Source organism: Ylistrum balloti, unplaced genomic scaffold, assembly GCF_031769215.1.
Source record: "Ylistrum balloti isolate Yb309-2 unplaced genomic scaffold, AGI_CSIRO_Ybal_v1 Utg369946, whole genome shotgun sequence".
Lineage (NCBI taxonomy): Eukaryota > Metazoa > Mollusca > Bivalvia > Pectinida > Pectinidae > Ylistrum > Ylistrum balloti.
Genome location: NW_026782051.1, coordinates 177,264 through 196,088, shown reverse-complemented (window position 1 = coordinate 196,088; position 18,825 = coordinate 177,264). Strand labels below are relative to the sequence as shown.

The window sequence follows — 18,825 nt, the reverse complement described above, 5'->3', positions numbered from 1 at the left end:
TTGTTATTTATATTACAGTAGTTTGAAAATTCCTGTAATCTTTTCCATCCTGTTTTATTTTAAATTGTGAAGAGGACGATGTTGCTATACGAGTGTAAATGAAATTTCCGCAGATTCTTCAAAGCATACTTAATGTTCGCAATCAATCATGCAACGATCAAAGAATAAATATTCATTTTGAAAAGAACGTGTAAAAAAAGGAAGTTTCAGTGAGTTCAGCTATATCAATGAATCAGTAATTTATCATTTCTAAAAGTTCAATTGAAAGAGATGAACAATATGAAATGTGCGTGTAACAGACAGACATTGTTTAATAGAGAAATTGTATAATTTGTGTATCGATTATTACGTATGTATGTCTATTAACAGCTTCAATTACCATTGTTATTCCATATACATATACCGAGAAAATTATATATTGGAATAAATATTGGTAGTAAAAGTGTAATTGTAAAAGTAAGTTAGGACATCATGTTCATGCAAGACGTTGTTTTTGTTCTGGTGTGATGTGTGTGTGTGTGTGTGTGTGTGTGTGTGTGCGCGCTGAAACATAAAATACGTTATTTTTTACTTTTCTTAGTTTCAGACGAGGTAAACCTGTAAATAGAGTACTATCAAAACTGCATTAACAAGCTATATAGATGATCAGTGTTGACTGCAATGATGTTTTCAGGGACATGAAACTAAATTACGGGGACAGTATACTTATACATCTAATGGATCGAGATGAAATACCAATTGATTCTGCTTTTAGTTTGAAATGATAAACAATAAAGGAGTTATGATTTCGATATTCGTTTACAGTTCTTGTCAGTAGATGTGATACTATACTATAACAGTACCAACCTTTCTCATCGACCTCCTCATTCTGTGACAAGATTTCTGAAAAATAGAAGATAATTTGTTTGAAATATATGTTCATATAAGAAAAAAGGTCTTTATTTAGGAACTGAGATTTAAGTGTAGATAATTGTTATTGTACAATTGTATATTGACATGATCGTGATCTATTTCATGTTTGATCACTCCATTTCATTTTCTTGCTTTCCAACATAAGTGAAAACAAAGAATTTGTAAAGCCTTTCAGGGTTGACAGACGCGCAGCGTTGTCCTTCCCAGGACACTCTAAATCCGGTTCTGTATCATCGACAAATCTATATAAATCTGAATAATCGGTCCTGTCTAAAATTGTGTCAATGCAACATGGGTTGTTTGTCTTTTTGTCTCCGTTTTTCTTTATTATCAAAATTATCTAAATAATAGTTGAAGTATTTATGGAATTGGAGTGTAGATATATTTGAAATTCATATTTTTTACATAACATTATTGTAATCTGTTTGAGTAAATCAATTACAGAATCAATATAGATTAGAAACTGACATACATCTTTTCTGAAACAAAACAACCAACATTACTGGAAATAAGATTACATTTCTTATTTGTGTATGTGAATGTTTGTGTGCGTGCGTGTTATTTGTGTGAGTGTGTATGTGTGTGTGTGTGTGTGTGTGATACAAGCACACACATTAGTTACATAATTTATAAACCATATAAACAAACATCACTTTGTTAATGTTTAGCACAACATTTATAGCATCAACAGTACAATTAATTTTAATTGATATACAACACAAACTTCAATTGATATACAACACGAACTACAATGGATACAAATTACAAACTATACTTAATGCACAACACAAACTATAATTGATATATAACACAAACTATACTTAATGTACAACATAAACTAGTAATGACATACAACACAAACTACAATTAATATATTGTTTATTTAGTATACGTCAACTGGTTGTTAATATATATATAGTTATTCAATTGACTTTTTTGGAAGCAAACTATTATTATTTACAGTGACAAAATCTTAATTTTAGTCCATAATCATTCGCTACCACCAGACAATATTATTAACCCCTTCACATTTCCACCGAACAGTTTAATATCTCTTTCAATCTTTAACCATCCGTCACCACCAGACATTCTAGTAACTCCTCGACTGTTTCTTTTAGTCCTTAACCATCTTAACCTTAGTAGTAACCCCTTCACCAGTTTCCATCACCATTCATCACCTTCCCACGTGACAACTGGCGGAGGAGGTGTCCCTTTCACTTCTTCTTGTTCTCGTGAGTCTGTTGAGTCGACTGACGTTGATGTCTGTGGTCGCGACGGCATTGCTCTTTTATACGTAAATTTCTGGGGTTCAACTACAACTGGCTTAGGTTGTATAACTGTAAAATTAGCCTACATGGATCACGTCTGTTTACTAGACAAACAAAGTACGTTTTCTAAAAATAAACAATACAATGTAACAGAAAGAGATAGTGTGGTCAGCAAATCCCTGACGAATACATGTAACTTTTTAAAGAATTTGATATGTGAAAACCAAATGTATCTAGAGCTGAATATAATTCTTAATATGACGAAAACACTTTAACGCGGTGCGGAAATTCAACTTTTATACGTGGAAAGCGTAATGGTTCAATTAAACAAAAAATACCAGTTGGATTAACCATTTTCATTTTGACTAACTATTGTCACATTGACTAACCATTAACATCTTGACTGGCATTTTTCAATTTGAATAACTGCTGTAGTTTAGTCAACAATTTCCCGCTTTACTAACTGTTATCAACTGTTAGCCAACATCAGTTTCAGTAACAATATTTACTTTGACTAACCCTTTTCAGTTTGACTAACTATTTTTCAGTTAACCATTTTGTGTTTAACATTTTTTCAGTTGGATTAGCTTTATTCAGTTCAGCTAACCACCTTCTATTAAGCTAATAATTTTCAGTTAAGCTAATCTTTTTCAGTTGGACTAATCATTTTCAGGTTAATTAATTTCAGTTACACTATTTTCAGTTTTTAACGAACTATTTCAATTTCAACCGGCCGTATGCAATTCTAGGTCCATGGTTTTAACAGTTGTAATCACGAAGGCCTTGTTTTACCTTTGTCCACAGCTTTAGAGCTCCTACTTCCCATCCTGTCTGGTCTGTGTAATCTGTTGTTGAGATCGTGTCTACATGAAAACAACAAAAGTATGGTATTAAGGAATAGTCATCCTCAGATTACTAGAGTAACTAGAATACTGGAGAATATTATATTTTATTGGTTATGTGGCATTTAAGATACACGGACCTCCCCCCCACCCCTACCCCATCCCCTCCAACCCTCAACCCGCGATCCAATGGTCTCTGAGACTTTACCGCACTACCGGTCAATTTCCTCTCTTCCATCTCTACCTACTCCCTCCCGCTCCAACTAACTACACCCTTCCTCTCAACTTCTCCTCCACACCACCATCCTGTTCTAACTCCTCCTCCACACCGCCATCCTGTTCCAACTCCTCCTCCACATTGAACATCCTGTTCCAACTCCACCTATAATCCCCCTCCCCCCTAACCCCCCCCCCCCCCCCCCAGCAAAACAATTCACCATAAGTTATACAGGCTAAAATTGTATTCTGTGTGTAAAAATATGATAGAGAGATAGGAGGAATGAAAGATAGATCTATTTATATTGGACATCGCATGTGCGACGGGCGATAGTCACATTTTAACATATATCGGAAGTACGTAATATTTTAATTAACTCATGTTCAAGCATATGTAATACACCTGGCAGTAGTTTGTACTAATATAATGTCCGTAATTAATACTTACTTGTGTAAAATTATCCGGGGTGGTTAAGGAAACTGTCTGTCAATGACGACATGATACTTGCTCAGTGTGTCTCTCGCCAAAATTAAAAAAGGAGATCGTAAATATTCAATGAGAGATGATTTCTTCTACATGATAACAAAGCACTGCACACGAGTGTAAATATATACAGGCAGGTACACACATATACATTTTTCGTCCTTAACAATACCAGATCTGCTTCTGTGACGATCACTAGAATGTTTCTGCCACGTGACTTCCACATACAGTTTACCCTTTTGTTCTGAGGTCACGGTAATTTAGTCGAGTCGACGGCATGCTTCTATTGTGTCATTTAAATAGTTCGATACTTTGTTGATAGTATCTTCATAAGTCTTAGTGTCGAAGTTTTAAAAAAACATAAGAGTTATCTCCCCTCCTCTACAGTTACTTCGTAAAGGACACTCGACATCACGTAATGTGGTGATGTAACTTTCTATTTGAGTAATAGGTATTTTGAAGTGGGTTGTAAATTTCTAATCTAATAAACGATAGATATGTACAGCTGAATATGGAAGTCCTCAAATTAAAATCTAATTTCGTATTTTTTTTTAAACGACACGGAATAGTGATTGTATTATAATGGTATAATATACCATAAACAAGATAAAAGTCATTGTTGATAAAAGATGTGCTATTTCTTCACAAGGCAATAATATAAGAAACTATAGTAGTAAGATAATAAAGATCAGATAAGGAATATAACTATCGTAGCCCTTCCTTAGGATTTCCCTAAAAAAACGTTAAAACGCTTATTTCCATGGGGAACAACAGTTGTCAGACCGATCCCAAAACCCGTCAACGGCAACGTGTCAGTGGTAAACCAACTTATTGGGGACGTGGACGTAAATTGGTCGCTCGCAGTCTATTTCTCAGTTTATCGGTGGATTCGACGGTTTCAGTTACCAAAGATATGACATGCCGTTTCGGCTACTGTTAATCTCATGTCACGCATGTGGGCAGGCCTAATGAACTGATCTTGACGTCGCGACGTTACATGTGGACGTCCGGATCTCGGTCTGACATGAAATCTTATCGTGGCGTTGAGACGTAAAAATGATCGATTTGTAAACTCCACAATGAGTAGCGCCCTGCTGTTGAATGCTAATATGCTGATAAGATATATATACACAGATAAATATACCACAAACATCTATCAAGAGGAAAGTATCAACAAGTATCTCCAATAAGTTGGTTAACCACTGACACGTTGCCGTTGACGGCCAGTATGCCCAGATGTTTTTTCTATGAGACGGTGGCCGGTTCATGTTCTTCAAGGATAAACCTCGATTCACGTTATTTCGATATTTTGGCCATCAACGTTTGTACCGGCGTCATACCAACATATCAATATAAAACACCACACAATTTATTAGTGCACACATAGTCATCTACCTTACTTCTATCGACAGAAATATATTATATTACATCACGTTATAGGCACATACATAAACAGACAAATTTCATATATCACCCATGTTTATCTATCAAATGTAATATACAACACGCGTCCATCAGCAAATTGAATATACTACACACATCTACCAGCAGACAAATGTAATATATCACACACATCTACCAACAGACAACAGGGGGGTATGTTGAAAATAAATTTGATATGTCCGCCAAAAATCAAACCTTTTAATATAAAGTCCACAACTTATCAATTAGCCCCCGTACAAATATGTACATGATTCAGTAATTGCTGATACGAGTATGCGATAATATGTCGTTACGATTATTGTTACTGCCAACATTTAAACGCATGGTGTTATTTTAAAAGTATCTGATACTGAGTAACCAAATAATTCAAAATCTGATCTGTATATATTCCATAACTTTAATATATACTCAGCAGGGATCTGTGAATAATACTCGTTGAATGTTTTAATTGTTTCCACAGTACTATATTTTCCCGAGCTTTTAGGAAATCTAATTTCAGGGGGTGCTCCAAAGTCCCTCAAAATAAATTCAGCATCTCTCTCTAAAGTCTCATATTTGCCCACAAAGTCGTATTTAACAATACAGGATGACAAAGAGTCGTGTATCTCTCCCAGTGAGAGTTGAAATGTTGAAGTTTACTATCGGTAATATACTGAACAAATTAAAAAAATGTGACATCGTCTGCTTTCAAAGGTGATTCCTTTGTCACATTTGATCTGTATCGTTTTACAATTTGCGTAGCTATTGGTCGAAATTTCTTTAATCCACTACCCGCAATTTTGTCTCTGTATACAGAAAGAAGTCTTTCAAATGGGTTTCGTACAACAGTGTATTTTTTATATTCCTTAAGAATGCTCTCTCGTTTTTCAGTAGAAAATTCATGGAGGAAATTCATTTTTGACAGATATATATTATGGACGTTGCCGAAATGCAATAAACTGGCGTTGACCTTTCCAGTGAGCGTGATAAAAACAGTTTTCCATTGCGAACAAGCGATTTTAGGAATGTAGCAGAACAGCATTTTGTATTTTTCGTCAACAATCAAATTACTTTGATGGTCTAGTTTCGCTAGGTCATCGCTGTACCGTTCACATTCTTGACGAAGACGTCGCTGTCTGTCTATGTTGTCCTTATCCGCTGATATTGTGATATCATCCTCTTTCTAAAATACATACACATTCAACTGCAAAAGACATAATACACACGGTTTAGAATGCGTTGTGTAACTTTATCCCTCCTGGATCTTCTAATAATGTATTGTTCAGTCAATGGAATTAAGATATTTAAATCAGTTGTCAACAAATGAAAGCCTATATTACGACATGTTTATAACTAGTAAATACCTATATCACGACATGTTCATAACGAGTAAATGCCTATATCACGACATGTTCGTAACGAGTAAATGCCTATATCACGACATGTTCGTAACGAGTAAATGCCTATATCACGACATGTTCATGACGAGTAAATGCCTATATCACGACATGTTCATAACGAGTAAATGCCTATATCACGACATGTTCGTAACGAGTAAATGCCTATATCACGACATGTTCGTAACGAGTAAATGCCTACATCACGACATGTTCATAACGAGTAAATGCCTATATCACGACATGTTCATAACGAGTAAATGCCTATATCACGACATGTTCATGACGAGTAAATGCCTATATCGAGTAAATGCCTATATCACGACATGTTCATGACGAGTAAATGCCTATATCACGACATGTTCATAACGAGTAAATGCCTATATCACGACATGTTCATAACGAGTAAATGCCTATATCACGACATGTTCATAACGAGTAAATGCCTACATCACGACATGTTCATAACGAGTAAATGCCTATATCACGACATGTTCATAACGAGTAAATGCCTATATCACGACATGTTCATAACGAGTAAATGCCTATATCACGACATGTTCATAACGAGTAAATGCCTATATCACGACATGTTCATAACGAGTAAATGCCTATATCACGACATGTTCATAACGAGTAAATGCCTATAACGAGTAAATGCCTATATCAGGACATGTTCATAACGAGTAAATGCCTATATCACGACATGTTCGTAACGAGTAAATGCCTATATCGAGTAAATGCCTATATCACGACATGTTCGTAACGAGTAAATGCCTATAACGAGTAAATGCCTATATCACGACATGTTCGTAACGAGTAAATGCCTATATCACGACATGTTCGTAACGAGTAAATGCCTATAACGAGTAAATGCCTATATCACGACATGTTCGTAACGAGTAAATGCCTATATCACGACATGTTCGTAACGAGTAAATGCCTATATCGAGTAAATGCCTATATCACGACATGTTCGTAACGAGTAAATGCCTACATCACGACATGTTCGTAACGAGTAAATGCCTACATCACGACATGTTCGTAACGAGTAAATGCCTATATCACGACATGTTCGTAACGAGTAAATGCCTACATCACGACATGTTCGTAACGAGTAAATGCCTACATCACGACATGTTCATAACCAGTAAATGCCTATATCACGACATGTTCTTAACGAGTAAATGCCTATATCACGACATGTTCGTAACGAGTAAATGCCTACATCACGACATGTTCATAACTAGTAAATGCCTACATCACGACATGTTCGTAACGAGTAAATGCCTATATCACGACATGTTCGTAACGAGTAAATGCCTACATCACGACATGTTCATAACGGGTAAATGCCTATATCACGACATGTTCATAACGAGTAAATGCCTATATTACGACATGTTCATGACGAGTAAATGCCTATATCGAGTAAATGCCTATATCACGACATGTTCATGACGAGTAAATGCCTATATCACGACATGTTCGTAACGAGTAAATACCTATATCACGACATGTTCGTAATGAGTAAATGCCTATATCACGACATGTTCATAACGAGTAAATGCCTATATCACGACATGTTCGTAACGAGTAAATGCCTATATCACGACATGTTCATAACGAGTAAATGCCTACATCACGACATGTTCATAACGAGTAAATGCCTATATCACGACATGTTCATAACGAGTAAATGCCTACATCACGACATATTCATAACGAGTAAATGCCTATATCACGACATGTTCATAACGAGTAAATGCCTATATCGAGTAAATGCCTATATCAGGACATGTTCATGATGAGTAAATGCCTACATCACGACATGTTCGTAACGAGTAAATGCCTATATCGAGTAAATGCCTATATCACGACATGTTCATGACGAGTAAATGCCTATATCGAGTAAATGCCTATATCAGGACATGTTCATAACGAGTAAATGCCTATATCACGACATGTTCATGACGAGTAAATGCCTATATCGAGTAAATGCCTATATAAGGACATGTTCATAACGAGTAAATGCCTATATTACGACATGTTCATGACGAGTAAATGCCTATATCGAGTAAATGCCTATATAAGGACATGTTCATAACGAGTAAATGCCTATATCACGACATGTTCATAACGAGTAAATGCCTATATCACGACATGTTCATGACGAGTAAATGCCTATAACGAGTAAATGCCTATATCACGACATGTTCATAACGAGTAAATGCCTATATCACGACATGTTCATGCCGACATGTAAACGAATGCCTATATCACGACATGTTAATAACGAGTAAATGCCTATATCGAGTAAATGCCTATATCACGACATGTTCATGACGAGTAAATGCCTATATCGAGTAAATGCCTATATCAGGACATGTTCATAACGAGTAAATGCCTATATCACGACATGTTAATAACGAGTAAATGCCTATATCACGACATGTTAATAACGAGTAAATGCCTATATCGAGTAAATGCCTATATCAGGACATGTTCATAACGAGTAAATGCCTATATCACGACATGTTAATAACGAGTAAATGCCTATATCGAGTAAATGCCTATATCACGACATGTTCATAACGAGTAAATGCCTATATCACGACATGTTCATAACGAGTAAATGCCTATATCACGACATGTTAATAACGAGTAAATGCCTATATCGAGTAAATGCCTATATCACGACATGTTCATAACGAGTAAATGCCTATATCACGACATGTTCATAACGAGTAAATGCCTATATCACGACATGTTAATAACGAGTAAATGCCTATATCGAGTAAATGCCTATATCACGACATGTTCATAACGAGTAAATGCCTATATCACGACATGTTCATAACGAGTAAATGCCTATATCACGACATGTTCATATCGAGTAAATGCCTATATCGAGTAAATGCCTATATCACGACATGTTCATAACGAGTAAATGCCTATATCACGACATGTTTGTGACGAGTAAATGCCTATATCGAGTAAATGCCTATATCGAGTAAATGCCTATATCAGGACATGTTCATAACGAGTAAATGCCTATATCAGGACATGTTCATAACGAGTAAATGCCTATATCAGGACATGTTCATAACGAGTAAATGCCTATATCAGGACATGTTCATAACGAGTAAATGCCTATATCAGGACATGTTCATAACGAGTAAATGCCTATATCGAGTAAATGCCTATATCACGACATGTTCATAACGAGTAAATGCCTATATCACGACATGTTTGTGACGAGTAAATGCCTATATCGAGTAAATGCCTATATCGAGTAAATGCCTATATCAGGACATGTTCATAACGAGTAAATGCCTATATCAGGACATGTTCCAATCACTTACCTCTTTTCTGATGTCGTCTGGATAATTCTCCTCTGCCCTCGGTACTCCATGCCAATCCTAACAACGTACAAAACAGAAATTATAAATGTTTTAACATGCTTTACTACCTTTTGGTTGGCGTTTATGGCGCTTTTTTTATCGTTATTCTTCACTAGCGATACGATGTAATTTGTAAAACAAGTTCATTAAAATTGAGGACAGAAAACTACTTCCTTGAAAACCGTTTAACGTCCAAAAGCCATCTGTCCATCAGAATTTTGTACAAAATTGATGATACCTACGTTTTTGCGTTGGCTGGTTTATCCGATCTCTTGGTGTTGGCTGGTTTGTCCGATCTCTTGGTGGTGGCTGGTTTATCCGATCTCTTGGTGTTGGCTGGTTTGTCCGATCTCTTGGTGTTGGCTGGTTTGTCCGATCTCTTGGTGTTGGCTGGTTTATCCGATCTCTTGGAGGTGGCTGGTTTGTCCGATCTCTTGGTGGTGGCTGGTTTATCCGATCTCTTGGAGGTGGCTGGTTTGTCCGATCTCTTGGTGGTGGCTGGTTTGTCCGATCTCTTGGTGTTGGCTGGTTTGTCCGATCTCTTGGTGGTGGCTGGTTTATCCGATCTCTTGGTGGTGGCTGGTTTGTCCGATCTCTTGGTGGTGGCTGTTTTGTCCGATCTCTTGGTGTTGGCTGGTTTATCCGATCTCTTGGTGTTGGCTGGTTTGTCCGATCTCTTGGTGGTGGCTGGTTTGTCCGATCTCTTGGTGTTGGCTGGTTTGTCCGATCTCTTGGTGGTGGCTGGTTTATCCGATCTCTTGGTGGTGGCTGGTTTATCCGATCTCTTGGTGGTGGCTGGTTTGTCCGATCTCTTGGTGGTGGCTGGTTTGTCCGATCTCTCTAAATGTTGGCTGGTTTGTCCGATCTCTTGGTGGTGGCTGGTTTATCCGATCTCTTGGTGGTGGCTGGTTTATCCGATCTCTTGGTGTTGGCTGGTTTGTCCGATCTCTTGGTGGTGGCTGGTTTGTCCGATCTCTTGGTGCGGGCTTGTTTAGCCGATCTCTTGGTGGTGGCTGGTTTATCCGATCTCTTGGTGTTGGCTGGTCTATCCGATCTCTTGGTGGTTGCTGGTATGTCCGATCTCTTGGTGGTGGCTGGTTTATCCGATCTCTTGGTGGTGGCTGGTTTGTCCGATCTCTTGGTGCGGGCTTGTTTAGCCGATCTCTTGGTGGTGGCTGGTTTATCCGATCTCTTGGTGTTGGCTGGTTTGTCCGATCTCTTGGTGGTGGCTGGTTTGTCCGATCTCTTGGTGCGGGCTTGTTTAGCCGATCTCTTGGTGGTGGCTGGTTTATCCGATCTCTTGGTGTTGGCTGGTTTATCCGATCTCTTGGTGGTGGCTGGTATGTCCGATCTCTTGGTGGTGGCTGGTTTATCCGATCTCTTGGTGGTGGCTGGTTTGTCCGATCTCTTGGTGTTGGCTGGTTTGTCCGATCTCTTGGTGTTGGCTGGTTTGTCCGATCTCTTGGTGGTGGCTGGTTTGTCCGATCTCTTAGTGTTGGCTGGTTTATCCGATCTCTTGGTGTTGGCTGGTTTATCCGATCTCTTGGTGGTGGCTGGTTTATCCGATCTCTTGGTGTTGGCTGGTCTATCCGATCTCTTGGTGGTTGCTGGTATGTCCGATCTCTTGGTGGTGGCTGGTTTGTCCGATCTCTTGGTGGTGGCTGGTTTATTCGATCTCTTGGTGCGGGCTTGTTAATCCGATCTCTTGGTGTTGGCTGGTCTATCCGATCTCTTGGTGGTTGCTGGTATGTCCGATCTCTTGGTGGTGGCTGGTTTATCCGATCTCTTATTGTTAGCTGGTTTATCCGATCTCTTGTTGGTGGCTGGTTTGTCCGATCTCTTGGTGGTGGCTGGTTTATCCGATCTCTTAGTGTTGGCTGGTTTATCCGATCTCTTGGTGTTGGCTGGTCTATCCGATCTCTTGGTGTTGGCTGGTTTATCCGATCTCTTGGTGTTGGCTGGTCTATCCGATCACTTGGTGGTGGCTGGTTTGTCCGATCTCTTGGTGTTGGCTGGTCTATCCGATCTCTTGGTGGTTGCTGGTATTTCCGATCTCTTGGTGGTGGCTGGTTTATCCGATCTCTTATTGTTGGCTGGTTTGTCCGATCTCTTGGTGTTGGCTGGTTTGTTCGATCTCTTGGTGTTGGCTGGTTTGTCCGATCTCTTGGTGTTGGCTTGTTAATCCGATCTCTTGGTGTTGGCTGGTTTATCCGATCTCTTGGTGTTGGCTGGTCTATCCGATCTCTTTGTGTTGGCTGGTTTATCCGATCTCTTGGTGGTTGCTGGTTTGTCAGATCTCTTGGTGGTGGCTGGTTTATCCGATCTCTTGGTGTTGGCTGGTTTGTCCGATCTCTTTGTGTTGGCTGGTTTGTCCGATCTCTTGGTGGTGGCTGGTTTATCCGATCTCTTGGTGGTGGCTGGTTTGTCCGATCTCTTGGTGGTGGCTGGTTTATCCGATCTCTTGGTGGTGGCTGGTTTGTCCGATCTCTTGGTGTTGGCTGGTTTATCCGATCTCTTTGTGTTGGCTGGTTTGTGCGATCTCTTGGTGTTGGCTGGTCTATCCGATCTCTTTGTGTTGGCTGGTTTGTCCGATCTCTTGGTGGTGGCTGGTATGTCCGATCTCTTGGTGGTGGCTGGTTTATCCGATCTCTTGGTGTTGGCTGGTTTATCCGATCTCTTGGTGGTGGCTGGTTTGTCCGATCTCTTGGTGTTGGCTGGTTTGTCCGATCTCTTGGTGGTGGCTGGTTTGTCCGATCTCTTGGTGTTGGCTGGTTTGTTCGATCTCTTGGTGTTGGCTGGTTTGTCCGATCTCTTGGTGTTGGCTTGTTAATCCGATCTCTTGGTGTTGGCTGGTTTATCCGATCTCTTGGTGTTGGCTGGTCTATCCGATCTCTTTGTGTTGGCTGGTTTATCCGATCTCTTGGTGGTTGCTGGTTTGTCAGATCTCTTGGTGGTGGCTGGTTTATCCGATCTCTTGGTGTTGGCTGGTTTGTCCGATCTCTTTGTGTTGGCTGGTTTGTCCGATCTCTTGGTGGTGGCTGGTTTATCCGATCTCTTGGTGGTGGCTGGTTTGTCCGATCTCTTGGTGGTGGCTGGTTTATCCGATCTCTTGGTGGTGGCTGGTTTATCCGATCTCTTGGTGTTGGCTGGTCTATCCGATCTCTTGGTGTTGGCTGGTTTGTCCGATCTCTTGGTGGTGGCTGGTTTGTCCGATCTCTTGGTGCGGGCTTGTTTAGCCGATCTCTTGGTGGTGGCTGGTTTGTCCGATCTCTTGGTGGTGGCTGGTTTGTCCGATCTCTTGGTGGTTGCTGGTTTGTCCGATCTCTTGGTGGTGGCTGGTTTATCCGATCTCTTGGTGGTGGCTGGTTTATCCGATCTCTTGGTGGTGGCTGGTTTATCCTATCTCTTTGTGTTGGCTGGTTTGTCCGATCTCTTGGAGGTGGCTGGTTTATCCGATCTCTTGGTGCGGGCTTGTTTATCCGATCTCTTATTGTTGGCTGGTTTATCAGATTTCTAATGACAAATAAGGACCATAATGCTGCAAGGCCAATTAATATGACTTTGCTGTATCGTTTGTTCATTGCCGTTGTTGTATACCTGTTTGTGTAAATGTATTTTCGTACTTACCTGAAGTTGCGTGTTATACCTCATAACGCTTACTCCTAAAGCGTAAATGTCCATTAGAGAAGTCTTAGTTCACACTATTGAAAAGTATTTTTATTTTACATTATTTCAGAAAAGAAAATTTTTAAATAACTAAAATATTTACTTCTAATTTGAGTGTACCAAAAATGTTTATATGTTATTTGGCCCGTTAAGTAAAAAAAAGTGAAGGTGTCATTTGAAAGCCAAAATATTAGAATTTCACTTAAAGTCATTTTGTTGGGGTTCAACAGGGTTTAGTGTTTCCTCAAAAAATCTGTTAAAACAATGGTGTACATAGTCATATGATATCAGTTTTGAATAAATAGATTCTGCTGCAAGTTTCCATGTCATAAATGAACATAAATATTGTTAATAAATTAAAATTAACAATCTCGAACTTGAAAAATGACATTTTTTCAACAGTTTCTCAGATAAGAAAAGTTGAACACGGGTAAAATTCCCATTTAAAAGATTGAGCAAAATTATTATATTTCAAGAAATGCATGGTCAGAAGATGATAACACCGTTTTAGAGGCATCTAAACGATCATTAATGTTGCAATATTAAGGGTCAATAGTGTCCAAAACACAATGGACATGAATTTCAAGTAGTTGCAATTTTTTTGTCCTCCACAGGAAGCCCTCTGGAATTGATGGTCATTACTCTAGTTGATATAAATGTACCATCAAAAATATGTTGCTGACTTTTTCCCCATAAAATATTTTTTATGAAAGTTGTGTTGTGTGCAAGGGCTTCTTCACGTGAGATATGGGAAGTGTCAAGGAATATGGGTACAATAATTATGTTCAAAATATCTACAATTTGTAGTATACTGACGTTTGGGACAGATACGTTAAGATAGTCACCTCATTCCATGATAAACTGTTTTTAGTTTTGTCCAAAATATAGAAGTATAATCGGGCAAACATAAACCGTGGCGATAAGCATAAAGGAGTGCAGATCCACACGTCATACACCATCCTGAACTGTCCCAGTGACCAGCCACTTCATGTATGACATTCTGAATCAGATAGGTTCCTAAACCGCAATTTTGGTGTATTGCCTTAATGAATACTTGTGAATTAGCTCATACAGATCATTTATGACTAATGCTGAAATAACGTCATCCAATTTATCTTGTAGTGAACTGCGGTTGACCAAAGCTATAGTATCGGGATGTAAAACCTCCCAATGAGGTGTTCTGGACAAATACGAGCATCAGGAGAGCATCATAGCCGATGTTAGATGACCAGACTATGGCGTGTAGATTTTAGAATATATAACTCAGGTCCTATTCTCTACAAGTACTATAAAACATTTGCTTTAAAGGCATCGGCACTGTTACCTCAATGGGGAATTACGTTCAGAGACAATCAACTACACACCGTAATCTGTTTAGGTGTAACAACTGCACATGAATCACACTAACATTTTTGTTTCTAATATTGAATTGTGTATGTCCCCAGTTTATAACGGTAAAGGAAGTCACATTAAACGGATCAGTACTACAGACAATAAAGAATGGATCCGGGTAATCCATGAAGGGAAAGAGACAATGACACGGATGGCTCTCCCTACATACACATCTAGAAATCCTCTATTAAATCAATTAAAACATCTCAAGAATCTGCTAAACCGTCTTTAAACTTATACCTGTCTATCCAAATAGGGGCCTTTCTACTGAAACAACAATAGAACTTATAAACCAAGCTCACTTCTCGTTGGCGTCCCAGTCCCAAGATCGTCAATCTTTCATCAACCGTTCCTTCCTTGATCTTATGAACTAACTACCAGATGGAACTTATAGAACAAATTCTTTTTACAACAGTCACTGGGTAGACCGGTTTCCACTGAATATTACATATGAATTTACTACGCTTGACACTGAGCTGTATATTAGACTAAATCCTGAGATTCAGTTTGTTACTATATGTGTACCTGTTAGGACAACACGTATAGGTATTATCTATACCTATACAGAGGTAGCATACCAATATTTATATCATTCTGTATGATAATGTCATAGTCTTCGGGTTGAGAAATATATTCTGTATACCCCCTTTCCCTTTTTGGGGTTCTCATATCATCACATGCTTACTAATGATGTATCTCTTTCTGGCCTATGTCAGCAAACCTAAGGCATGTTTTGACATATATCAATGATGTCAGTGTGCTGCTATAAACCACTAATCGGCCAATTCCATCAGGCACAAGGGAGATAACTGATATGGTACCAGGCACCCCTTTTCTGCAAAACCTGTCAACAAAATTTGTAAATATATTTTTACATTGCTTGTTATTTGTTGTGTATGGTAAGAGTTATGGATGCTGAAAAATGAATATAATGTATCAGAATATGTTATCAACAGACCTTGACAGGTCTACCACACTGCAGATTGCAATCAAAAAGACTATCGTTGTATTTATCACTTGCCTTTCAGCGAATGTGGACTATCTATTCACTAATGTTGTAGAACTTAACTTTGTCAATAACTGTTGTACGGTAGTGCTTTCATATTTGGCATGTGTGTTCCTTGTGGCAAAACCTTTCCGGCGGTACCAAATGTTTTGACGATTTGACTCTGACCGTGACCTTTGACCTACGATCGAAAAACTGTACATGCAATTAGCACATGCCTTAAACACTGCAGCTTTAATGTTTCACTTCAGAAAGTTGTTGCAGCCGGGAGCATAGTGTTTCATTCACATATCTTACGATAATTGTTTTGTTAGAAGCCGTTTGAGCTCCCAACAGCGTATCATCATGGTCAAAAGAATCACTGAGGTATACATTTTGGTGCTTGATAAGCGTATTAACGGTGGGCACTCAGGCGGTGCGGATTATATGTGTACATAATCAGTTCTGTATAACATCTTAAAGTGCCGTATGTTAGATTTGGCAGTGTGAGCAGGATATTACAGTCGAGATTTTTTTTCTAAATCTTAAAATACCCGAAGGTATGATAAGTCGCTGGTGATGAAAAGTCTACAATAACTCAATTTTTGCATACTTCTCACGTCGAACAAAAAAAGGAGAGAGTGAAAATTACTTCTTTTTTTAACGCTCATATCCTTACTAATAATTGTTTGTTAGCATGTATTTCTCGGTAGCTAGGAACGTTTGGCTCAATACTGATATCAGTGTGTTAACATCCATTTGAATTGACACAAGTATTTAACTTTAAACTGTTATATGGACTTTTCAACCCAAAATATTTGGAGAGAGGATCAGGAAAGACCTGAAAGTAAGAAAATTGTTTTATTGGACATCTGTGTGTGTAGATTTGTTCTGGAATTAAACAAAAGCGGGGAAAGCAGCAGTGGGCATTTCCTTCGTGTATTTTTTAAAGCATGGTATATTTGAAAGTGTTATTTTTTAACAAGGATATCGCTCCTGAGTGTACATATACTTTTCAAGGAAAAGAGAAGGAGGGTGTTTTGGAATTCTCGTGAAAAAGAAATTATGGTTCTATTTTAATGTATATACATGGATGTATATTATAATTGAAATTAGTTTTTCGACTTAGAAAGTTAACGAATTTACTGTAATAAAAACATTCTGTTTATATATATATATATATATATATATATATATATGTATTTGAACTTTTGATGTCCTTCCTTTATCATACAGGAAATTTGAATTTGATTTGAATCTCAAATATATTGAAACAGGCTGGTTGCCATTGGAACCAAGACATAAATGTAATAAAATTACCGCAATACCTACAAAATATTCTTCCTCAACGGAACCACCGTATTCACAATCACCATTAGATTTCAATTATGCTGTAGAAATCTCGTTGATAGCCCTTTATGTTCGTGTATGGAAAACAAAGAACCAAATGAACTTTGTTTCTTACATTGCAATTTTTCCCTTTAACTCCTTGTACGTGCCTTTACTACAATAAATCACAATATCAGCTAAATTGCTCTTATTCAGTGATATAGAGGGTCTACAACGAGTGGTAGTTTATTATCATCGTTACCTAACTCGAGATAGCTAATTTTCAAATTTAGAGCCTCGTGTCTTTTCTAAATATGAAAATTAACTAACGAGAGTGAGGTAACGGTGAAAATCAAATGTCACGAGTTGTAGTACTTCTTTCTACCATAACCGTTTAACGTAAAAATATATATATTGTGTACAACATTGTTTCGCCCCCATTGACACTTTTGCGTAAGAATACATCGTAAGCTCTCTGATTGGCTCATTAATATGCAAAAAGAGACAAAATCGCTAATTTTGATGCAAAAGACTTATATATTCAGTAATATTGTTTGGAAACATCCCGTAACATTAGTTCATTGAAACACGTTACAAAATTACACAAATTGTTTATCTTTAAAAAACAAAAATGATTTGGAACTAGATTTTATTGCGGATAAGAGTGGTGCTTCTTCGCAGGAAATGTGAATGCAGACACGATTAAGATGGCGTGTAATTTCGAGAACTTCTGATCACTTTCATCAGAAATGTACATCACAATATCAAAGGTTGGGAAACCAAAATTACTGCATTTACCAATTACTATCCCCTTTCCCCCCTCCACACAGATTTACCGCATCACCGATCTTGACCGCCGGCAAGAATGACAGATCGTCACTGTCAGCCATGTTGATGACGGACAGCAGACGATGAAAACAATCGCATGTGGCGAAAGTAGTTCGGGGTCACAGATCATTGTTGGGTCAAATGTCAATGCCTCGTCCAATAGGTTAGACTGTCACCAATAATACACGTGTGTATTATGCGTATGAATAAACAATGGATATGTTGTTTAATGAATAGTCTGGGCGTAAGATAACATACGCAGGTTATGGTAGAAAATGAGTTATTAAACGATGAAAATGCATTTATGTTTTCATGTACGCAAACTTTTTATCTTTAGATCGAAAAGATGTGAATGAGTGTTCTTTATTTTCTTAATACACGCTTGTCCAGTCAATGACTAGAGGACACGACGTGAAGTTGCACTTTGGACAAGTTCACAACTGTTACCAGAACAAGGTTTAAGAAACGCTAATTCTATTGCAATAACTTTAGAGTGATCGTTCTCTGATAGTCCTTGTCGTTTCAAATATCCATTTACAACGTATGTGGTGAGTAATGGAAGTTTAAGGAACTTGGAACGTTTCTTTAAAAAATATAACTTGGCAGAAAGACAGTTTTATCTTTAATCATGAATAAATGAAAAATGATGTTGATATGATCTGGTTATAGGGTATCTTATG

The 18,825-nt window shown here is 38.2% G+C and overlaps 2 protein-coding genes across 2 annotated transcripts; both read right to left on the bottom strand.

Annotated features, from left to right (window-relative positions):
* Positions 1-5,479: 5,479 nt before the first annotated feature.
* On the bottom strand, positions 5,480-6,186 carry LOC132547305 (carbohydrate sulfotransferase 11-like). The gene is given in 2 exon segments (XM_060211072.1): positions 5,480-5,754; positions 5,757-6,186. Coding segments are annotated over 2 exon segments (705 nt in total).
* A 158-nt stretch (positions 6,187-6,344) lies between these two features.
* LOC132547303 (cell surface glycoprotein 1-like) lies at positions 6,345-13,526 on the bottom strand. Its single transcript, XM_060211071.1, is given in 5 exon segments — positions 6,345-6,348; positions 9,907-9,963; positions 10,188-10,779; positions 10,782-11,512; positions 11,554-13,526. Coding segments are annotated over 5 exon segments (3,357 nt in total).
* Positions 13,527-18,825: the final 5,299 nt, after the last annotated feature.